The sequence below is a fragment of the Pan troglodytes genome, chromosome 16 (assembly GCF_028858775.2).
Source record: "Pan troglodytes isolate AG18354 chromosome 16, NHGRI_mPanTro3-v2.0_pri, whole genome shotgun sequence".
In the NCBI taxonomy this organism is placed as follows: Eukaryota; Metazoa; Chordata; class Mammalia; order Primates; family Hominidae; genus Pan; species Pan troglodytes.
Genome location: NC_072414.2, coordinates 37025186 through 37045074, shown reverse-complemented (window position 1 = coordinate 37045074; position 19889 = coordinate 37025186). Strand labels below are relative to the sequence as shown.

The 19889-nt window shown below is 42.6% G+C and overlaps 1 protein-coding gene and 1 pseudogene across 1 annotated transcript in view; both read right to left on the bottom strand.

The window, feature by feature from the left end:
• The window catches only part of SORD (sorbitol dehydrogenase), a 52235-nt gene that overhangs the window by 12201 nt on the left and 20145 nt on the right, over nt 1-19889 (bottom strand). The window contains exons 4-5 of the mRNA XM_003952646.5: nt 19215-19379; nt 1411-1570 (exon numbers count right to left, since the gene is read on the bottom strand). Coding sequence (XP_003952695.1) covers nt 1411-1570; nt 19215-19379 — 325 coding nt within the window. The remainder of the gene's footprint in view (nt 1-1410; nt 1571-19214; nt 19380-19889) is intronic.
• On the bottom strand, nt 9069-9962 carry LOC129137212 (14-3-3 protein zeta/delta-like; annotated as a pseudogene).

Below are 19889 nucleotides of genomic sequence, written 5' to 3'. Positions count from 1 at the left end.
AGAGCAGGTTCAGGTGTTGACTTAAACCCATTACAAGGTCTCTGGCCTGTGACTCCTCTCAAGGCTCCCAGTGGGCCCTAGAAAAACTCAGATCTGTCAGACTGCTCCTGTGACTGGCACCTGGCCTCCATCAGACAAGCCCCATCCTGGCTGAAAACCACCACTGGGGCCAGGCTGCGGTGGGAGAAGAATGCATCTGGGTTGGGTCAGGGGGAAAGCGGCACTTCGGCACCCTAGAGCTCCATGGCTGGGGCCATGGGGGGCCATGCAGAAAGGGAAGCACTTTGCTTCCTCCAGACTCAACTTCACAATTTCAGGGGTGAGAATTGGAGTAGGATAGGGGAGTGGGCACAGGGCAGGAGCTTGAGACTCACAGAGACCCCAGTTTGACTCTTGGTTGTGCTCTGTGCCCAAGTCAATGAGCTTCCTTCTGCCTTGGTTGACCCAATAATGGTGCCCACCTCACCATTATTCTTGAGATTAAATAAATTAAAGCATGCAAACCACTTATTAGCACAAGGGTAGGCACATAGTAATAATAATTATGACTCTCCATGCATCACCTTATTTAATATTTTGGCGATTAAATGAAACTGAATCAGAGAAAAGTGAAATAATTTCTCCAAAATCACTTGCCAGGAGGGAGTAGATCCAGGATCCCAGAGCTCAAGCCCTGGCAGCACACCACGACACCTCAGGAAATGTCAGCTGTTGCTGTCATGGTGTGTTGTTGTTATTGTCGAGGTCATTGTTGTTGTTTTTCTTTTTGAGACGGAGTCTCGGTCTGTTGCCCAGGCTGGAGTGCAGTGGCGCGATCTCGGCTCACTGCAACCTCCACCTCCCGTGTTCAAGCCATTCTCCTGCCTCAGCCTCCCAAGTAGCTGGGACTACAGGTGCCTGCCACCAGGCCTGGCTAATTTTTTGTATTTTTTTAGTAGAGATGGGGTTTCACCGTGTTAGCCAGGAAGGTCTCGATCTCCTAATCTCATGATCCACTGGCCTTGGCCTCCTAAAGTGCTGGGATTACAGGCATGAGCCACCACACCTGGCCGAGGTCATTGTTGTTATGACCTTCCTGGTGGTTGCAGTGGAAACTAATAACAGAGGATGAACCACAGGAATTCCCTCCAGGATGTCTGCAGAGGGTGAGTGATTTCAGCAATAATTTTCTATTATTGCTCTAAGTAAGGGAAACTGAAACTGAAAGACTAAAACCAACCACTGTGAGTCAGTCTTATTCCTAGGGAGGCTACCCTCTCTCAATGCCACCAAGAAGAGTAGCCTGCCCAGGTGATGCCTCATGTTTGGAATTATGAGCTGAAAAGAATAAAGAAATAACCACAGGAAACAGCACCAAGCTAATGAAGGGAAAGAGGTCCCAGGTGACCCAGTGGGACTGTGGACACTAACTTGTAACAAAAGGCTGCATTGTGCTTATAGAACCGGCAGAGGTTCCCGTCATCGGGGGGTGTGGCACAGAAGAAGATGGAAGGTGACAGATTGTATCGGCCCATCTTGCAGAATTCATCATTTTCTCGGGGAGCACCAGGCTCGATGGCAACACGATCACCTGGAGAGGAAAACAAAGATGGCACCATGTCCGAGGGTGGGAGCAGAGTCTGCCCGCTCTTTGGTCTGGTTCTTTGTTTTCCAACCTTTGAAAACAGCAGAAGCAGAGATGTTATGAAGGCTTGCATGCTCATGGGCAGATGCCAGATGAGAGAATCTAGCTTAACGAGCCACCCTCCTCCCTGGGGACCCAGGGTGTCCTAGGCAAGTGAGGAAACTTGGGATGAAGCACAGAGTCACTCTGGGGGAAAAGGACCAGCCCCCTCCTCCACAGCCCAGTGTGGCCTGCCCTTTTTCCAGCTCCTGCAACAAGCCAAGCCACCCCTCTATCTCCACAGCCACTTCCCAGCTAAGGCAAGCCAAGTATATTCCCATCTCACACTGCTGGAAAAGGGGTAGCTAATACATGGAGTTTGTGGGCATTTTTTCTTCATCTGCTTGGAAGATAGAAAGCAAAGCCTTTACAAAGACAAGAGCTATAATTACAGCATGTTTTATGTCCAGTCTGGTCATTTTTAGACAATAATTAGGAGTCAACTGATTCCTGGTAGTAGAACTGCAAAGGCCAATGACCTGCAGAGGACTCTGGTACAGTAGAGAGTAATACTTGAGGCTTCTGAACAGCCAGCTCTATTATATTTCTATTCTATGCCTCACTACACCTGCTTGGAAACCCAGCCTGAGAACTGCTCTCTAATTGTTTTTTTCTATCTTTTTATTATGAAGAATTTCAAACATACAGCAAAATTCAAAGAACTGTATAGCGAACACCTGGATACCCTCCTCCTACATTCTTCAAGGAACATCTAGCTATGTTCACTTTATCACATATCTATCCATCTACCCCTCTGTCTCATCTCTGTCTCCTTCCATCAGTCTATCTTCTTTTCCGATGCACTTCAAAGCAGGCTGCAGACATCAGTATACTTCACCCTGAAATGCTTCAGCCTGCATATCATTAACTAGAGTTCAGTATTTGTTTATGGTTCTTTTTTAAAGGTATCACCTAGGAATGCAAACCCCTTTAAAGATACAGAACACTACCACTACCTCAGAAATCTTATTCCTCTGTATCTGTTCCCAGTCAATCCCCACCCCCATCCCCAGAGGACACCAATGTTTTGACTTTTTTTTGTACCACAGATTAGTATTGCCTGTTCTAGCACATCACAAAAATGGGATCATACAGTAGATACTCTTTTGAATCTTGCTTCTTTCAGTTAGCATAATGCTTTTCAGATTGATCTATGTTGTTGTGATATTAACTGTCTGGCCAGGAGTGGTGGCTCATGCCTATAATCTCATAATCCCAGCACTTTGGGAGGTCAAGGCAGGAGGATCACTTGAACCCAGGAGTTCGAGAGAAACACAGGAAGACCTCATCTTTACAAAAAAATTTTTTTTAATTAGCTGAGCATGGTGGTGTGTGCATGTGGTCCCAGCTACTTGGGAGGCTGAGGTGGGAGAATCACTTGAGCCCAAGAGGTTCAGGCTGCAGAGAGACATGATCACACCACTGCATTCCCACCTGGGTGACAGAGCAAAACTGTCTCAAAAACAAATGACAGTTTGTTCCTTTTCATGGCTGAATAGTGTTCCAATGTAAGAGTATACCACAGTCAGTATCACCATTCTCTTATTGATGGAAAAAACCTGGTTGTTTCCAGTTTTCTCATTGCTGGTTTTTTGGGGTTTTTTTTGTGCATGTTTCTTTGTTTTTTTTTTTTGTTTGTTTTTTGAGACAGGATCTCACTCTGTCACCCAGGCTGGAGTACAGTGATGCAATCACAGCTCACTGTAGCCTCAACCTCCCCAAGTTCAGGTGATCCTCCTGCCTCAGCCTCCCAAGTGAGGAAGGAGAAAGAAAAAAAGCAGGCAGACAGTTAGGGCAGGTCCTCGGTGAAATTCTTTCAAACAAAACAGCAGTCTGGAAAAAATCAAGCTGCAGGCACATAAAGAGCAGCTTGGAAAAATCAAGCTACAGGCACAGATAAGGGAGTGAGGCCCAACATAGAAATGCCTTGGTTCTCTGTGTAATCAGTGCACTCCCAGGAAAAAGTTTCCTCCCCTTTTTGGGCATGTACACAGTGGGCTCCATGAGAACTTGCATGGGGTGGGGTGGGGGCTTGCTTAAAACATGCCCGTAGTTGCTCAGGCAAGAGAAGCTGCACTCTGTGCTTGCCTAATACATGCTTGCAGCTGCACAAATAAGGGAAGCTACACAGGTAGCTACAGAGAAAAGGTAAGTTACACAACACCTAGACAGATAAGGGAAGTTTCTTATAAAAACCTTCGTATTTAACTGTAAAACAAAAACCCTCTTTCAGGTCTCCCGCTCTGCTGCTGAGAGCTTTCCTCTTTCACTTATTAAACTTTCACTCCAACCTCACCCTTGGTGTCCATGCTCCTTAATTTTCTTGGTAATGAGACAAAGAACTCTGGATAACACCTCAGACAAAGAGACTGCTACACTGACCCTAGACTGCTTCACCTGCAGGGGGTCATCTGGGATATGTCAGAAGGGTGAGTAGGAGCAGCCCCCCAGTACTTTACTTTCTGCAGTTTCTTATCCATAGTTTTTTTTTTTTTTCTCTCAAAATCAAATACCAGGCCTCTGTTGGTCAGTTAAGAGTGGTTAGTGCAGCCACCAGATCTGTAAGACTCAGAGGACAGGCTTGCTGGAGAGGATTTTGTCAATCCCCCATCGCCCTTGGGTGCTGGGAATGTCAGCTGTGTTCCAATCCAGTTTCCATTCATGGAAGACCTAGCCATCACATAGGGTTGGAAGGAGGTCCTGGGACAACTGAAGGTTTCTGGTTGAGGCTACACCTCAGTGTTATCTGAAGGCCCCCGAACTAACTCCAGTTCCTGACAGCCCATCACGGTGTTGGCACCAGGACTTCCAGTCTTTCCTATCACATTTTCTTCCATTCTCTCTTTTGTGACTATCTTGTCTCCTATCCCTTCTTTGTATGCTATGCTGAAGGTGTTTTTACAACCTGGGAATATAATTTTGTTGGATAGAATCAGCCAGTGCCTTAGTAACCAGGAAAGTAACTCAAAGAATTGCTGTTTTTGTGATTTCCTAGAAACAGGGAGAATTCAAGATTTCAGTCTAAATTTTCACCTAGTAAGGACCTTTTTGTCCCCCAATGATAGGCATTCATGGCACTGTATGGGAGGATATTTCACCCTCAGTGAATACCCTCCTCTCCATTTGGGCTTTGCGCCCAGCACTGCCCAGTGAATCTTTTTTTTTCTTTCTTTCTTTTTGTTTTTTTTGAGACAGATTCTCACTCTGTTGCCCAGGCTGGAGTGCAGTGGTGCAATCTGGGCTCACTGCAAGCTCTGCCTCCCAGGTTCATGCCATTCTCCTGCCTCAGCCTCCCAAGTAGCTGGGACTACAGGCACCTGCCACCACACCCAGCTAATTTTTGTATTTTTAGTAGAGACGGGGTTTCCCCATGTTAGCCAGGATGGTCTCCACCTCCTGACCTCATGATCTGCCCACCTTGGCCTCCCAGAGTGCTGGGATTACAGGTGTGAGCCACCACGCCCAGCCAAATCTTTTTTTCTATTCATAAAACTTTTATTCTACTTAGATGAATTTAATACACATGTTCTTAACAATTATGCTTGGATTGTTCATGAAAATTTCATAAGACATTAAACAAACCTAGCCATCATCTCAAGTTGTTTTCCTGTTAACTATTTTACAGCACATGCATGTTAGGCAAGTATCAAAAAAAAATCACAAAAGCAAAAAACCTAAAAATCACAAAAGCAAAAAACCTAAAAAAAGGTTAAATACATGGGTTTTTGTTTTACTGCTGTGCTTGATATACATAAGTAATGAATATCAGCCAATTCAGTTTTACTGCATCTTTACTTTCACATTTGTTCCTCAGTTGTCTAAAACATTTAAATACAAATAAAATGAATGTAGCAAAAATAATGAAAGCTAACAGCAGGTAACTTTACAAATAATGGAATGTGAACTGTTTCTGCCCTTATCCAGAGTAAAATGGGTTACGACTGTCTAAAGGAACACTTCTGCAGCTGTAGTCAAAGGTGTGCGCGTTGAGATTGAGTATTCCACAGATATGCATGGTTTAACACGTGGGATCCATGGGATAATTGTTTCTACCACAGCCTTGTAAGTGCTCCAAACCTTAAAGTACCCACAATTACTACACCTGTGACTGGAACCAATGATCCCTTTTACTCCCAGCAGGACAAACCAATACGTAGGCAGTTTTCTTTGCTTAAATATGGAAGTTTCTTTGCTTAGATATGGAACACTGGCCCTTGTGAAGCCACAATGTACCAAAAGTACTATGCCAAACATTTATAACTTGTATAAAAATTCCACATCCCCATAATGGCCACTTAAAATGAAAACAGGTAACTCCCTAAATGTTAACTGGCTCTACTCCCCTACTATTAAACATAAAAACCACATGGGAAATATAGAAATTCAAATAGAATCTATAAGTTACCTTGGGCAGTATGGCCATTTTCACGATATTGATTCTTCCTACCCATGAGCATGGAATGTTCTTCCATTTCTTTGTATCCTCTTTTATTTCATTGAGCAGTGGTTTGTAGTTCTCCTTGAAGAGGTCCTTCACGTCCCTTGTAAGTTGGATTCCTAGATATTTTATTCTCTTTGAAGCAATTGTGAATGGGAGTTCACTCATGATTTGGCTCTCTGTTTGTCTGTTATTGGTGTATAAGAATGCTTGTGATTTTTGTACATTGATTTTGTATCCTGAGACTTTGCTGAAGTTGCTTATCAGCTTAAGGAGATTTTGGGCTGAGACGATGGGATTTTCTAGATATACAATCATGTCATCTGCAAACAGGGACAATTTGACTTCCTCTTTTCCTAATTGAATACCCTTTATTTCCTTCTCCTGCCTAATTGCCCTGGCCAGAACTTCCAACACTATGTTGAATAGGAGTGGTGAGAGAGGGCATCCCTGTCTTGTGCCAGTTTTCAAAGGGAATGCTTCCAGTTTTTGCCCATTCAGTATGATATTGGCTGTGGGTTTGTCATAGATAGCTCTTATTATTTTGAGATACGTCCCATCAATACCTAATTTATTGAGAGTTTTTAGCATGAAGAGTTGTTGAATTTTGTCAAAGGCCTTTTCTGCATCTATAGAGATAATCACGTGGTTTTTGTCTTTGGTTCTGTTTATATGCTGGATTACATTTATTGATTTGCGTATATTGAACCAGCCTTGCATCCCAGGGATGAAGCCCACTTGATCATAGTGGATAAGCTTTTTGATGTGCTCCTGGATTTGGTTTGCCAGTATTTTATTGAGGATTTTTGCATCAATGTTCATCAAGGATATTGGTCTAAAATTCTCCTTTTTGGTTGTGTCTCTGCCCGGCTTTGGTATCAGGATGATGCTGGCCTCATAAAATGAGTTAGGGAGGATTCCCTCTTTTTCTGTTGATTGGAATAGTTTCAGAAGGAATGGTACCAGTTCCTCCTTGTACCTCTGGTAGAATTCAGCTGTGAATCCATCTGGTCCTGGACTCTTTTTGGTTGGTAAGCTATTGATTATTGCCACAATTTCAGAGCCTGTTATTGGTCTATTCAGAGATTCAACTTCTTCCTGGTTTAGTCTTGGGAGAGTGTATGTGTCGAGGAATTTATCCATTTCTTCTAGATTTTCTAGTTTATTTGCATAGAGGTGTTTGTAATATTCTCTGATGGTAGTTTGTATTTCTGTGGGATCGGTGGTGATATCCCCTTTATCATTTTTTATTGCATCTATTTGATTCTTCTCTCTTTTTTTCCTTATTAGTCTTGCTAGCACTGCCCAAGGTAATTTATAGATTCAATGCCATCCCCATCAAGCTACCAATGACTTTCTTTACAGAATTGGAAAAAACTATTTTAAAGTTCATATGGAACCAAAAAAGAACCCGCATCGCCAAGTCAATCCTAAGCCAAAAGAACAAAGCTGGAGGCATCACGCTACCTGACTTCAAACTATACTACAAGGTTACAGTAACCAAAACAGCATGGTACTGGTACCAAAACAGAGATAGAGATCAATGGAACAGAACAGAGCCCTCAGAAATAATGCCGCATATCTACAACTATCTGATCTTTGACAAACCTGAGAAAAACAAACAATGGGGAAAGGATTCCCTATTTAATAAATGGTGCTGGGAAAACTGGCTAGCCATATGTAGAAAGCTGATACTGGATCCCTTCCTTACACCTTATACAAAAATTAATTCAAGATGGATTAAAGACTTAAACGTTAGACCTAAAACCATAAAAACCTAGGCATTACCATTCAGGACATAGGCATGGGCAAGGACTTCATGTCTAAAACACCAAAAGCAATGGCAACAGAAGCCAAAATTGACAAATGGGATCTAATTAAACTAAAGAGCTTCTGCACAGCAAAAGAAACTACCATCAGAGTGAACAGGCAACCTACAAAATGGGAGAAAATTTTCACAACCTACTCGTCTGACAAAGGGCTAATATCCAGAATCTACAATGAACTGAAACAAATTTACAAGAAAAAAACAAACAACCCCATCAAAAAGTGGGCGAAGGACATGAACAGACACTTCTCAAAAGAAGACATTTATGCAGCCAAAAAACACATGAAAAAATGCTCACCATCACTGGCCATCAGAGAAATGCAAATCAAAACCACAATGAGATACCATCTCACACCAGTTAGAATGGCAATCATTAAAAAGTCAGGAAACAACAGGTGCTGGAGAGGATGTGTTGAAATAGGAACACTTTTACACTGTTGGTGGGACTGTAAACTAGTTCAACCACTGTGGAAGTCAGTGTGGCAATTCCTCAGGGATCTAGAACTAGAAATACCATTTGACCTAGCCATCCCATTACTGGGTATATACCCAAAAGACTATAAATCATGCTGCTATAAAGAGACATGCACACATATGTTTATTGCAGCACTATTCACAATAGCAAAGACTTGGAACCAACCCAAATGTCCAACAATGATAGACTGGATTAAGAAAATGTGGCCCATATACACCATGGAATACTATGCAGCCATAAAAAATGATGAGTTCATGTCCTTTGTAGGGACATGGATGAAATTGGAAATCATCATTCTCAGTAAACTATCGCAAGGACAAAAAACCAAACACCGCATGTTCTCACTCATAGATGGGAATTGAACAATGAGAACACATGGACACAGGAAGGGGAACATCACACTCTGGGGACTGTTGTGGGGTGGGGGGAGGGGGGAGGGATAGCATTAGGAGATATACCTAATGCTAAATGATGAGTTAATGGGTGCAGCACACCAGCATGGCACATGTATACATATGTAACTAACCTGCACATTGTGCACATGTACCCTAAAACTTAAAGTATAATAATAATAAAATAAAATAAAAAATTTAAAAAAGAAAGAAATTCAAATAGAAGTAACATAAGCCTGTCATAAATTGTAAACAAAAACTATTTGTGGGACAGCATGGATGACAAATGGTCTACTGTGTAAATTTTAGAATGAGGCAGAAAAAAGTTGGAAGGCTGGTTAATTTTCCCCTCCTTCTCCTGCTTCAGCTTTGTCTCCTTAGGTATCTGATGTCCACAACGTCAAGTTGTCTCTCAGTAATTGCATTATTAGTGTGCTGTCTTTGTATGACTCTTCCCTTAATGTATCAAGTTCAGCAATGGCTCCATCAAAAGCTGTCTTTGGAAGACAGCAGGCTTTCTCTGGGGAGTTCAGAATCTCATAAGAGAACACAGAGAAGTTAAGGGCCAGACCCAGTCTGATAGGATGTGTTGGATGTATTTCCTTTTTGCTGGTTTCAAAGGCTTCTTGGTATGCTTGTTGTGACTGATCGACAATCCCTTACTTGTCATCATAAGTGGCAACCTCAGCCAAGTAACAGTAGTAATTGCCTTTCATTTTCAAATAGAAGACTTTGCTCTCTGCTTGTGAAGCACTAGGGATCAAGAACTTTTCCAAAAGAGACAGTATCCTTTAGCTCTGTCTCAATTTTCTCTCTGTATTCTCGAGCCAACTGCTGTTCTATCTCAGCACCTTCTGTCTTTTGTTCAATACTTGAGATGACCCCCCAAGATGACCTACGGGCTCCTACAACATTTTTATAAGCAACTGAGAGGATTCCTCTCCTCATTGGATAATTCAGCTCCTTGCTCAGTTACAGACTTCATGCAGGCTGCCATGTTAACATATCGCTCAGCCTGCTCAGCCAGTTTGGCCTTCTGAACCAGCTCATTTTTATCCATGACTGGATGTTCAGTGTCTGAAGTGGGTGGTGGCGGTGGATAGACAGGGGCTCAGCAGTCTCTGGGTGGTGGGGGCAGCAGTGGCAAGGCTGAGACTCTGTCTGCCCAATGAATTTGAACAGTTCCTTTATGAGACAATTTTCTTTTGCTAAGAGGCATACTGTGGGGGTAGACTATCAAACCCCAAACCTCTTTCTAACCTCTGCCTGGAAAAAATTTAGAGTCAGAGTTTTTACCTAACATTTCAGTCCCTACCATGCCACCTAGTGAAATGGGATTTTTCTCTGTGGAGGGCACTATTGGCCCTTTGTCCAAGGCCTCTAGTTCCCCAATTTCTCTCCCTCCTACATCCCTCTATTAGGGACCAGGCTCCATGCCCCATCTGTAAACAGCAAAATTCCACCTTCAATAGTCAAGAGGAAGCCACCCTTGAGAGACAACTTTTAGCCTCAGTGCTGTCCCCATCACAGGGAGAACAGCCATTCAATCCTTATGTTTGAGGCACCTGTTCTGCATCCAGCTACATTGGAGTCTCTGGCTAACAGACAATTGCTTCTTCACATATCAGGCTTTGCTGCTGGAAGGATCTACAGTCCACTTAACTGCCTAAACCCAGCCACTTTCCTCCCAGAGGAAATTAGAGACTACTGAAAATAGATTTACATGCAAGGTGTGTAAGGAAAGTAAAATGTGTTTTGGTAAAAGATTATAAGAAGACATGGAAATGTAAATTTTGCCTGGAAATAAAGGATTGTTTTGAATTAGGTTAAGATAAAGCTGAAGGTTTGAGCAAGTTGTGGAAGCATTATAAAAATTAATCTTGCAAAGGAAATTCTGTGTCTGAATATATTGACTAAATTCAAAAGGGTATTCTATGTTTTTTACATAAATTGAGCATTGAAATAAAAGCACAACAAGGCTTTCTCGAGGCACTGATCTGCTCCTTAACAAAAATTTGTAGAGAGTTATAAAAGGTTTACAAGAATCTCACCTCATGATCAAACTGGGTAAGATTTGATAGAATTATCTCTAAGGTTTCATTTAAAAAGTTGGGGTTGACATTAATAGTAGACTAATGCAAGGGTGAAATTTGGCTTTCTCCTCTTGAACAGGATTTTCATGTAACATTAAAGACAGATTGTTTGGAAGCTAAGTCCTCCCTCTTAATGAGTGAAGGTTTTTGCCTTGTTTTAAAATGTTTTGGTCATGACTTTGGCTAAAATAGTTTATAGTAATCCGTAATTGTACTTCATAATATCAGGTGCTTTGAACTGCTAACATATTTAACAGGCTCCCCCAAATCAAACTTCAGTTTCAAGGTTGTCTTTTCTAATCCCAAGCTTTTGGGTACTATAGCGGGCCCCTGGAGCATCCAAAAGAGAGGTAAACAGGAGTATTTGACATGTTTAGTTACGTGGGATTGCCAAAGTCATGTTTAATCTTCTTTAGGTTATATTTTAGTGAATAACATTATGTTCCAAAATTGTATAGAATATCTAAAATTCTAATGTCTGAGTATTTGCTATCAATCATAATTAAGGTTATTGTGTAAATTATTGTAAACCACAGAGATAACCAAATTTCTTTGTCAATTGTGTTTTTAACTGTAGCTACCCTGGATATTTTGTCATTCACAGACAATTGTTGTCTTGTTTTAATCATCTTCAAAAGATAGTTTATAATCAGCTATAGGACTTTAATAGGTGCTCTCAAATGCAGGTTTCTGATAACCTTGGAGATTGTGACATTGGAATAGAGGAAAAATGTATAGGACTCATGAAGAACTGAAATGTTCATGAATATCATGCAGAGCAAGTATTAATGGAATGGACTGAACTAATAGAAAACTGAAGTAATCCTTTTTAACTTTCTGCTTAAAACATTGCTAATCCTTGTTTTTCAGAGTCAAGGGAATTTTTCTTTTGAGCTATCTACAGCTTTTAACAATTCAGTAATGTATACTCCTGTGAACAAAATTTGGAGTATGTTTGTTTTTTTCTGCCTGTTTCTCTAGACTTTGGAAACTATTTGTGAGTATTCTTGATTTATGGCAATATAGTTGTTTCCATCAGTGCAGTAAGAATCCATCTTCTTTTACAACAGGACACAACTGGAGAAACTAGTTGTTTTACCAAGGCTTTGACTGGAACAGTGTGCTTCCCTTTAAAAAATCAAGCTGGAGTTGCAGAGCCAATAAATGCCCCTTGGGAAAACTGGCTTCACATCTTGTCTACACAGTCCCTGTACAGGATTCCTAAACTGTGGTGAGTAAAGAATGTCAGTTTCTAACAGGCTCCATGTTCTTTTGACCTCAAGAAGAGAGGAATTTGCCCAACTCATAGGTATTTGAGTATACAAATCCATGGCTGGGCTCAGCTTTGAAAAGTAGGGCCAGGCGCGGTGGCTCATGCGTGTAATCCCAGCACTTTGGGAGGCTAAGGCGGGTGGATCACAAGGTCAGGAGATCGAGACCATCCTGGCTAACGTGGTGAAACCCCATCTCTACTAAAAATACAAAAAATTAGCCAGGCCTGGTGGTGGGTGCCTGTAGTCCCAGATACTCAGGAGGCTGAGGCAGGAGAATGGCATGAACCCAGGAGGCAGAGCTTGCAGTGAGCCAGATGGCGCCACTGCACTCCAGCCTGGGCGAGAGTGCGAGACTCCGTCTCAAAAAAAAAAAAAAAAAAAAAAGAAAAGTCCTATCTGAAGTTCCTCGCAAAACAGAGTTTCATCAAAGCCAATTTTAAAAGCCTATGTAGAAATAATTATTCTTGCTGTACTTTATGCAAATAATCAGGCCAAGTATAAGACTAAAGTTTATTTTGCAAACAACTCAGTCTTACTGTGATTTGTTTTTGACAAAAGTGAGGACTGGCAAGAGAAAAATATGCTTCAAAACTTATCATACATTTGTCCATTAAATTCTAATCTCATTAGTTGTTTTAAGTTTTTACTTAAAAACTTAGCCTACATTTTAGACTAACCATGCTTATTCCTGTGAACCAATCAGTGATCTCTGGCTGCAACTCAGAAGAAACAAAAGAGATCAGTAATATAAAAAATCTGGATCAATATTTTAATTCTGAGCAATTATCCTGCAAATCCTGCCAGATGATGGGAATGAATGGGCGGCCCATAACTCAGAGGTTTCCTTGTTTGGGAAAATAAGACCAAGGGAGCTAACCAAAGCCAAGTCCCATGCACCCAAATCTTGGCAGGCATAACTATAGCTGCCAGTTATCTGGGCACATTGTCAGCTTTGGGATTTTTGAGCTTTTCTTACCCCCTTGTCTTGTTTTGATATATGTCTTCTAATAACCCACATTGTTTTTTCTCGCCTAGAGGTTATCAAACTCCAAATGGTGATGCAAATGGAACCACACATAGACACACCTTTCTTCTGAGGACCCTTAGATAAGCCCCAGAAGGAACCCTGGCTGCTGTCCCCCACACAACCCCCACCTCCAGCAGAAAGTAGCCAGAGAGATTATCGCCCTACCTCCCTAACAGCAGTTAGAGTCTCCACTCCTGAGGTGGGAGATGAGGAAGGAGAAAGAAAAAAACCAGTTAGGCACACAGTTAGGGCAGGTCCTTGGTGAAATTCTTTCCAACAAAAGAGCAGCCTGGAAAAATCAAGCTGCAGGCACAGATAAGGAAGCAAGGCCAAACATAGAAATGCCTCTGTTCTTCGGGTAATCAGTGGGCTCCCAGGAAAAAGTTTCCTCCCCTTTTCAGGCATGTACATGGTGGGCTCCATGGGAACTTGCAAGGGGGTGGGCAGGGGCTTGCCTAAAACATACTCGCAGTTGCTGAGAAAAGAGAAGCTGCACCCTGTGCTTGCCTAAGACATGCTCACAGCTGCACAGATAAGGGAAGCTACACACGCAGCTACACAGATAAGGGAAGTTACATAGGCAGCTACATAGATAAGGGAAGTTTCTTATAAAAACCTTTGTATTCAACTGTGAAACAGCAACCCTCTTTTGCTGCCCCCTCCCTCCACCCCCGCTGCTGCTGAGAGCTTTCCTCTTTCACTTATTAAACTTTCGTTCCAACCTCACTCTTGGTGTCCACACTCCTTAATTTTCCTGGTCATGAGACAAAGAACTCTGGATAACACCTTAGACAGTGAGATTGCTATGTTGACCCTAGACTGCTTTACAAGTAGCTGGGACTATAGGTGCATGCCACCATGCCTGGGTGACTTTTGTTTTTGTTTTTGCAGAGACAGGGTTTTTCCATGATGCCCAGGTTAGTCTCAAATCCCCAGGTTAGTCTCAAACCCCCAGGCTCAAGCAATCCTCCTGCCTTGGCCTCCCAAAGTGCTGCGATTACAGGTGTAAGCCACCATGTCCATCCCTAGTTGTTTTTCATGACTATTTTGCCTCCTCATCAAGGATGGGAATGCCTCAGGATCAGTCAGTCTTCTGCTCCATATTTATTTTTCCATAGTGTCTACTGTTGTGCTAGACAAATTTTTATTGCTAAACATAGAATTTGTGGATTGGGGGAAAACAAACCATGGGACACAAATGTCATTAGTATCTAGAAGGGCGTTACTTATTGGCAAAAATTTCCCCTGGAATGTGACAAGTAAAACCTGTTGGTTAAAGACAGTAGCACTTTTCTGTTGTAAAGGAAAGGGAGACAGGTAGGAATAATTGAGGACAGATAGTTATCCTGAGGTTTGGGGATGGTTTAGATGGTTCATCTTCATGCAGATACCCAGCCCTGTGTAGGGGAACTCCAAATACACTGTCAATACAGCAATGGCCTCCATGTTTGAGAAAATAGAAAGCAGATTTACAGGGGATTTTAATATCACAGGTATTGCTACACATCAAAGTTACAATTGGATTTAAACTCCATCTGAATTTGGGGAGTGACCCATACCAGCGAATCAGAGACCAAACTAGAAACCCTGGCAGACCCCCTGCCTGAGCCCAGACACTAACTCCACAGAGAACAGCAGAAATCTCCCCTTCTAGCAGCCAGGAACAAGCTGGAGACCAACACGGCTGAATGCCAGTGAGGCAGGAAGCCATGTGGCAGGAGCCCAGGAAAGGACCCACAGGCCTTATCCTGCCTCAGTACCTGGTTATTCAGGAAAGGTCTGACGGACAGACTCCACTGGGAAGAGGTGCTTAAACCTACTACACAGAATAGAGTTTACCAATAATGGTGGGATCAAGTCCTGCCATTTACCAAATGCCCATTGTGTGCCAGGTACCAGGAAAGGCACATCACAAAATCTCCCTTCCCTCACCATAAACCAACAAGATGGTGTTATCTCTGCTTTAGCAATGAGGAAACAGAAGCTCAGGTGGTCACGCAGTGATAAGCTGTGGAGATTTGACTGTCTGCTCACCTCTGTACTAGTGTTCAGGCCCTCTGGAGCCTGAAGAGGATGTTAGGAACCTGGTGAGGCCTGCTGAGGCCATGGAAGGTCTGGCCTTTATTCAGCAGGGAAATAATAAACAATTTTTCCTAAGTCTTTTTGTGTTGAAAGTACTCACAGAATAGTGTAGAGTCCTGGTACATAGTTAGTGCTCATTAAAATAAGTGGTAAAGGCTGGTCTGAAGGTAGTGCATCATCTTAATTGGTTGTTCATACTCAGTTACAGATAATACTCCTTGTTCTACTCTTTCCCCACTTCTCACTACTGCACTTGACTAGTCTTAAAAAAAAATAGGGATGCTTCCATGCCTTAGAGTTATTGACTTATATGTATGTATGTCTGTTTGTTTGTTTATTTATTTATTTATTTGAGACAGAGTCTTGCTCTGTCACCCAGGCTGGAGTGCAATGGCATGATCTCAGCTCACTGCAACCTCCACCTCCCAGGTTCAAGAAATTCTCCTGCCTCAGCCTCCTGAATAGCTGGGATTACAGATGCATGCCACCACGTCTGGCTAATTTTTGTATTTTTAGTAGAGATGGGGTTTCACCATGTTGGCCAGGCTGATCTTGAACTCCTGACCTCAAGTGATCTGCCCGCATCAGCCTCCCAAAGTGCTAGGATTATAGGCGTGAGCTATTATGCCCGGCTGACTTATATGTTTAAATTCTGTAAATGCGCATTAGGAAATATTTGATGAGTTGTGGTCTTCTTTCTAGATTAGTTGATTAGAATTTTAAGTCAAAGTTAACATATGAAAGACTTTAAATCCAAATTTTGTATCCTAAGGAAAGAAAAGGACCCACAGAAATCTTTATGACCACCAAAATATGTCTGTATTTAGCTGGGCATGGTGGTTTATGCCTATGTAATCCCAGCACTCTGGGAGGCCGAGGAGGGCTGATCACCTGAGGTCAGGAGTTTGAGACCAGCTTGGCAAACATAGTGAAACCCAGTATCTATTAAAAATACAAAAATTAGCCAGGCGTGGTGGTGCATGCCTGTAATCCCAGCTACTCAGGAGGCTGAGGCACAAGAATCACTTGAACCTGGGAGGCTGAGGTTGCAGTGAGCTGAGATGGCACCACTACACTCCAGCCTAGACAACAGAATGAGACTTCATCTCGAAAAAATAAAATGTCTATATTTGTCTCTTCCTTCTGTCTCCTCTGACTCCCTCTGCTTTCTCTCCTGTCCAGTGAACTTTCTGCAAATGATGCCTATGTCATTAAGGATGAATTCTTCCACCTAGCCTTCAAGATCCTCCATAATCAGGTGGAGTTTTCATATTATTCAGTTTTACCTTCTAATTATGATTATATTATGATAACATGACATTTCACAGTTTTACAGTGCTTTTTAAATTTTATTTTATTTTATTTTTTTGAGATAGAGTCTTGCTTTGTCACCCAAGCTGGAGTGCAGTGGTGCAATCATGGCTCACTGCAACCTCAACCTCCTGGGCTTAAGTGATCCTTCTGTCTCAGTCTCCTGAGTAGCTGGAAATGCAGGTGCACACTACCACACACAGCTAATTTTATTTTTTGTAGAGACAGGGTCTCCCTCTGTTGCTCACGCTGGTCTCAAACTCCTGAGCTCAAGCAATTCTTCTGCCTCGGCCTCTCAAAGTGCTGAGATTACAGGTGTAAGCCACCATGCCCAGCCAAGTGCTTTTTAAAGGGGGACTTTTATAAAGATTATGCATGTTTATCATCTCCAATAACTCCCCAACACAAAACCTCTGCTCTGAGCAGCACAGACTTATCTGCACCCAGATGTGTTACTCTCACATCTGTAATTTTGTTGTTCACTTCCTCTTTTTTTTTTTTTTTTTTTTTGAGGTGGAGTCTTGCTCTGTCTCTCACCAAGGCTGGAAAGCTGGCATGCAGTGGCACGATCCCAGCTCACTGCAACCTCTGCCTCCTGAGTTCAGGCAATTCTGCTGCCTTAGCCTCCCAAGTAGCTAGGACTACAGGCGCGTGCCACCATGTCTGGCTAATTTTTCTATTTTTAGATAGAGTTTCACCATATTGGCCAGGCTGGTCTCAAACCCCTGACCTCAAGTGACCTGCCCACCGCAGCTTCCCAAAGTACTGGGATTACAGGCATGAGCCACCGCACCCAGCCTATTCGCTTCCTCTTAACTAGAATATTAGCTCTGACCTCTTCAATAACTCAAATATAAAACCGTTCTCAAGTATGAAGATGCTGGGTAGCCCAGTGGTTCTGAGCACTTGCTCTAGAGTCCAAAAGACCAGGGTGGGTATCCCAGTTCTGAGACCAACTAGTGAGTGACCCTGGGCAATAACCAGGCTTCAATTTCTTCTTCAATTAATGAAGATAATAATGCCTATCTCACAGAGTTGTTTCAAGAATGAAATAAATAGCCCAGGTGCAGTGGCTCAGGCCCGTAATTACAGAACTTTGGAAGGCCAAGGTAGGCAATTAACTTGAGGTCAGGAGTTCAAGACCAACCTGGCCAATATGGTGAAGCCCAGCCTCTACCAAAAATACAAAAATTAGCCAGGCATGGTGCTGCATGTCTGTAATCCCAGCTACTCGGGAGGCTGAGGCACGGGAATCACTTGAACCAGGAGGTGGAGGTTGCAGCAAGGCGAGATCGCACCACTGCACTCCAGCCTGGGTGACAGAGCGAAACTCCGTCAAAAAAAAAAAAAAAAGAAAGAAAGAAAGAAAGAATTGTACATCTAAGTGTTTAACATGGAGACTAATGTAGCAAATCAATAAATATTAGCCACCTTCTTATTAATGTTACTACTGTTAGATGTCTAGCTCAAAGACCTATCTCCTCCATGAACTCTTTAACCACCTCTGCCCACAACAAATGCCCTTTGAACTCCTAAAGCCTATTCTTTCCCACACCTAATTGTACCCTATGGGCTTGCTGTCTAATTGCTGGTATTTATGAAGGGCCTGACATCTAGTGTTTCCATATAGATCTAAGCATCCAGGGATCATATCTGCTCATTTTTCTATATCCCTCAAGGCTCATGGCATAAGACTGAGCTCATTGTGGACAACTGATTAAACCCTTGTTATAATTTACATTTAGAGAACCCCACTCTTTGTTATAATTTATAGTCAGAGACTTTGTCCCACAGGTGAGAACCAATCATCAGTGGCTGTTGGAAGCTATAAACATTCCACTATGAAATAACCTCATAACACCACAGGAGCCTTCTTGACTTCCACTAATGATGAATGACTTAACATCCCTAAACAAGACACATGCCTGACTGCTTCACAGCTGGTCAATCCCTCTCCATGTGGTTGGGCTCAGAGAACTTTGTAACTAACACAGGATGGTGCCTCCTGTCAACCTCCACCTTCCCCCAAATAATGTGACCTTATTTCCGGGCTGCACAGCAGCCTCACCGGTGAAGGAAGGTTAAAGCCAACAGCTAACTATGCCAAGACAACTTGGATTTAATTCACGGTATCAGGGAACAACACAGCCTGCCACAGCTGAGAATTCCTCCCTCTGGAAAAATGAATTAAGTAAATCGAGGAAAAATAATGGTGGTTTCCCAGCCATCTAATAAAAATCAAACATGATATCCAAGGCCGTGGTTCACAGCATGTAAAGGTAGTTTGGTTTCCTGTGCCTCAAATGTTTTCTCCAGCCCTTTACCTGGCTTATTTCTTACTTGGCTCCAGATGTTGGATTAATTGTCCCTTCCTCAAATGAACCAAGGGTCTGGGTAAAATACACTAATCACACCCTGCATTCTCCTCTACTGCCCTTAACACATGATGACTAAGTAACTATCTGTCTGCTCCAGGTCCCTCTTTTCTTGTGTAAGTAAGATCCATGTAAGTATGGACCAAGATTGTCTTGTTCCCTGCTGTACCCAGAGCTTAACAGAGGGCCTGGCCCAAAGAAAGCATGCACACATATTTATGTTGAATGAACACATAAGTCGAAGGACCTTGCTGACCTGGTTTTAGGTGCTTTACCGATGATCCCACTTTTTCGACTGTTCCCGAAGCTTCATGTCCCAGCACCATGGGCTTTTTCACAATAAAATTCCCAATTCGACCATACTCCCAGTAGTGGACATCTGAGCCACAGATTCCAACAGAATGCATCCTCAGCAAGACCTCTGATAAAAGAAAGGAAGAAAAAAACAGTGAGAGAGGGAACAACCCCTATCACTCTGAGGTGACCTAGTGATTTCCCTTTGCCCAGGGGAGAGGGCTGGGTTACCGGGCCAGGTACACAATTTAGGCCACAGAGGAAGTCAAGCTCCATAGCAACCCTGATTAAGTCTCGCAAGGCAAACAAGCTTCCACATGTGGTGGCTAATTTTATGTGTCCACTTGTCCAGGCTATAGTGCCTGGTTGTTTGAAGATACGTGTTGGGCATGGTTAACTTTTAAACCAATAGACTTTGAGTAAAGTAGATTACCCTCCATAATGTGGGTGAGCCTCATCCAATCAGTTTGAAGGTCTTAAAAGCAAAGACTGAGGTTTTCTGAAGGACAAGGAATTCTCCTCAAGACTGCAACATCAACTCTTACCTGAATTTCCAGCCTGCCCTTTGTACACATACACACATACGTACATACACATATATCTTAGTGGTTTTGTTTCTCTGGACAACACTGACCAA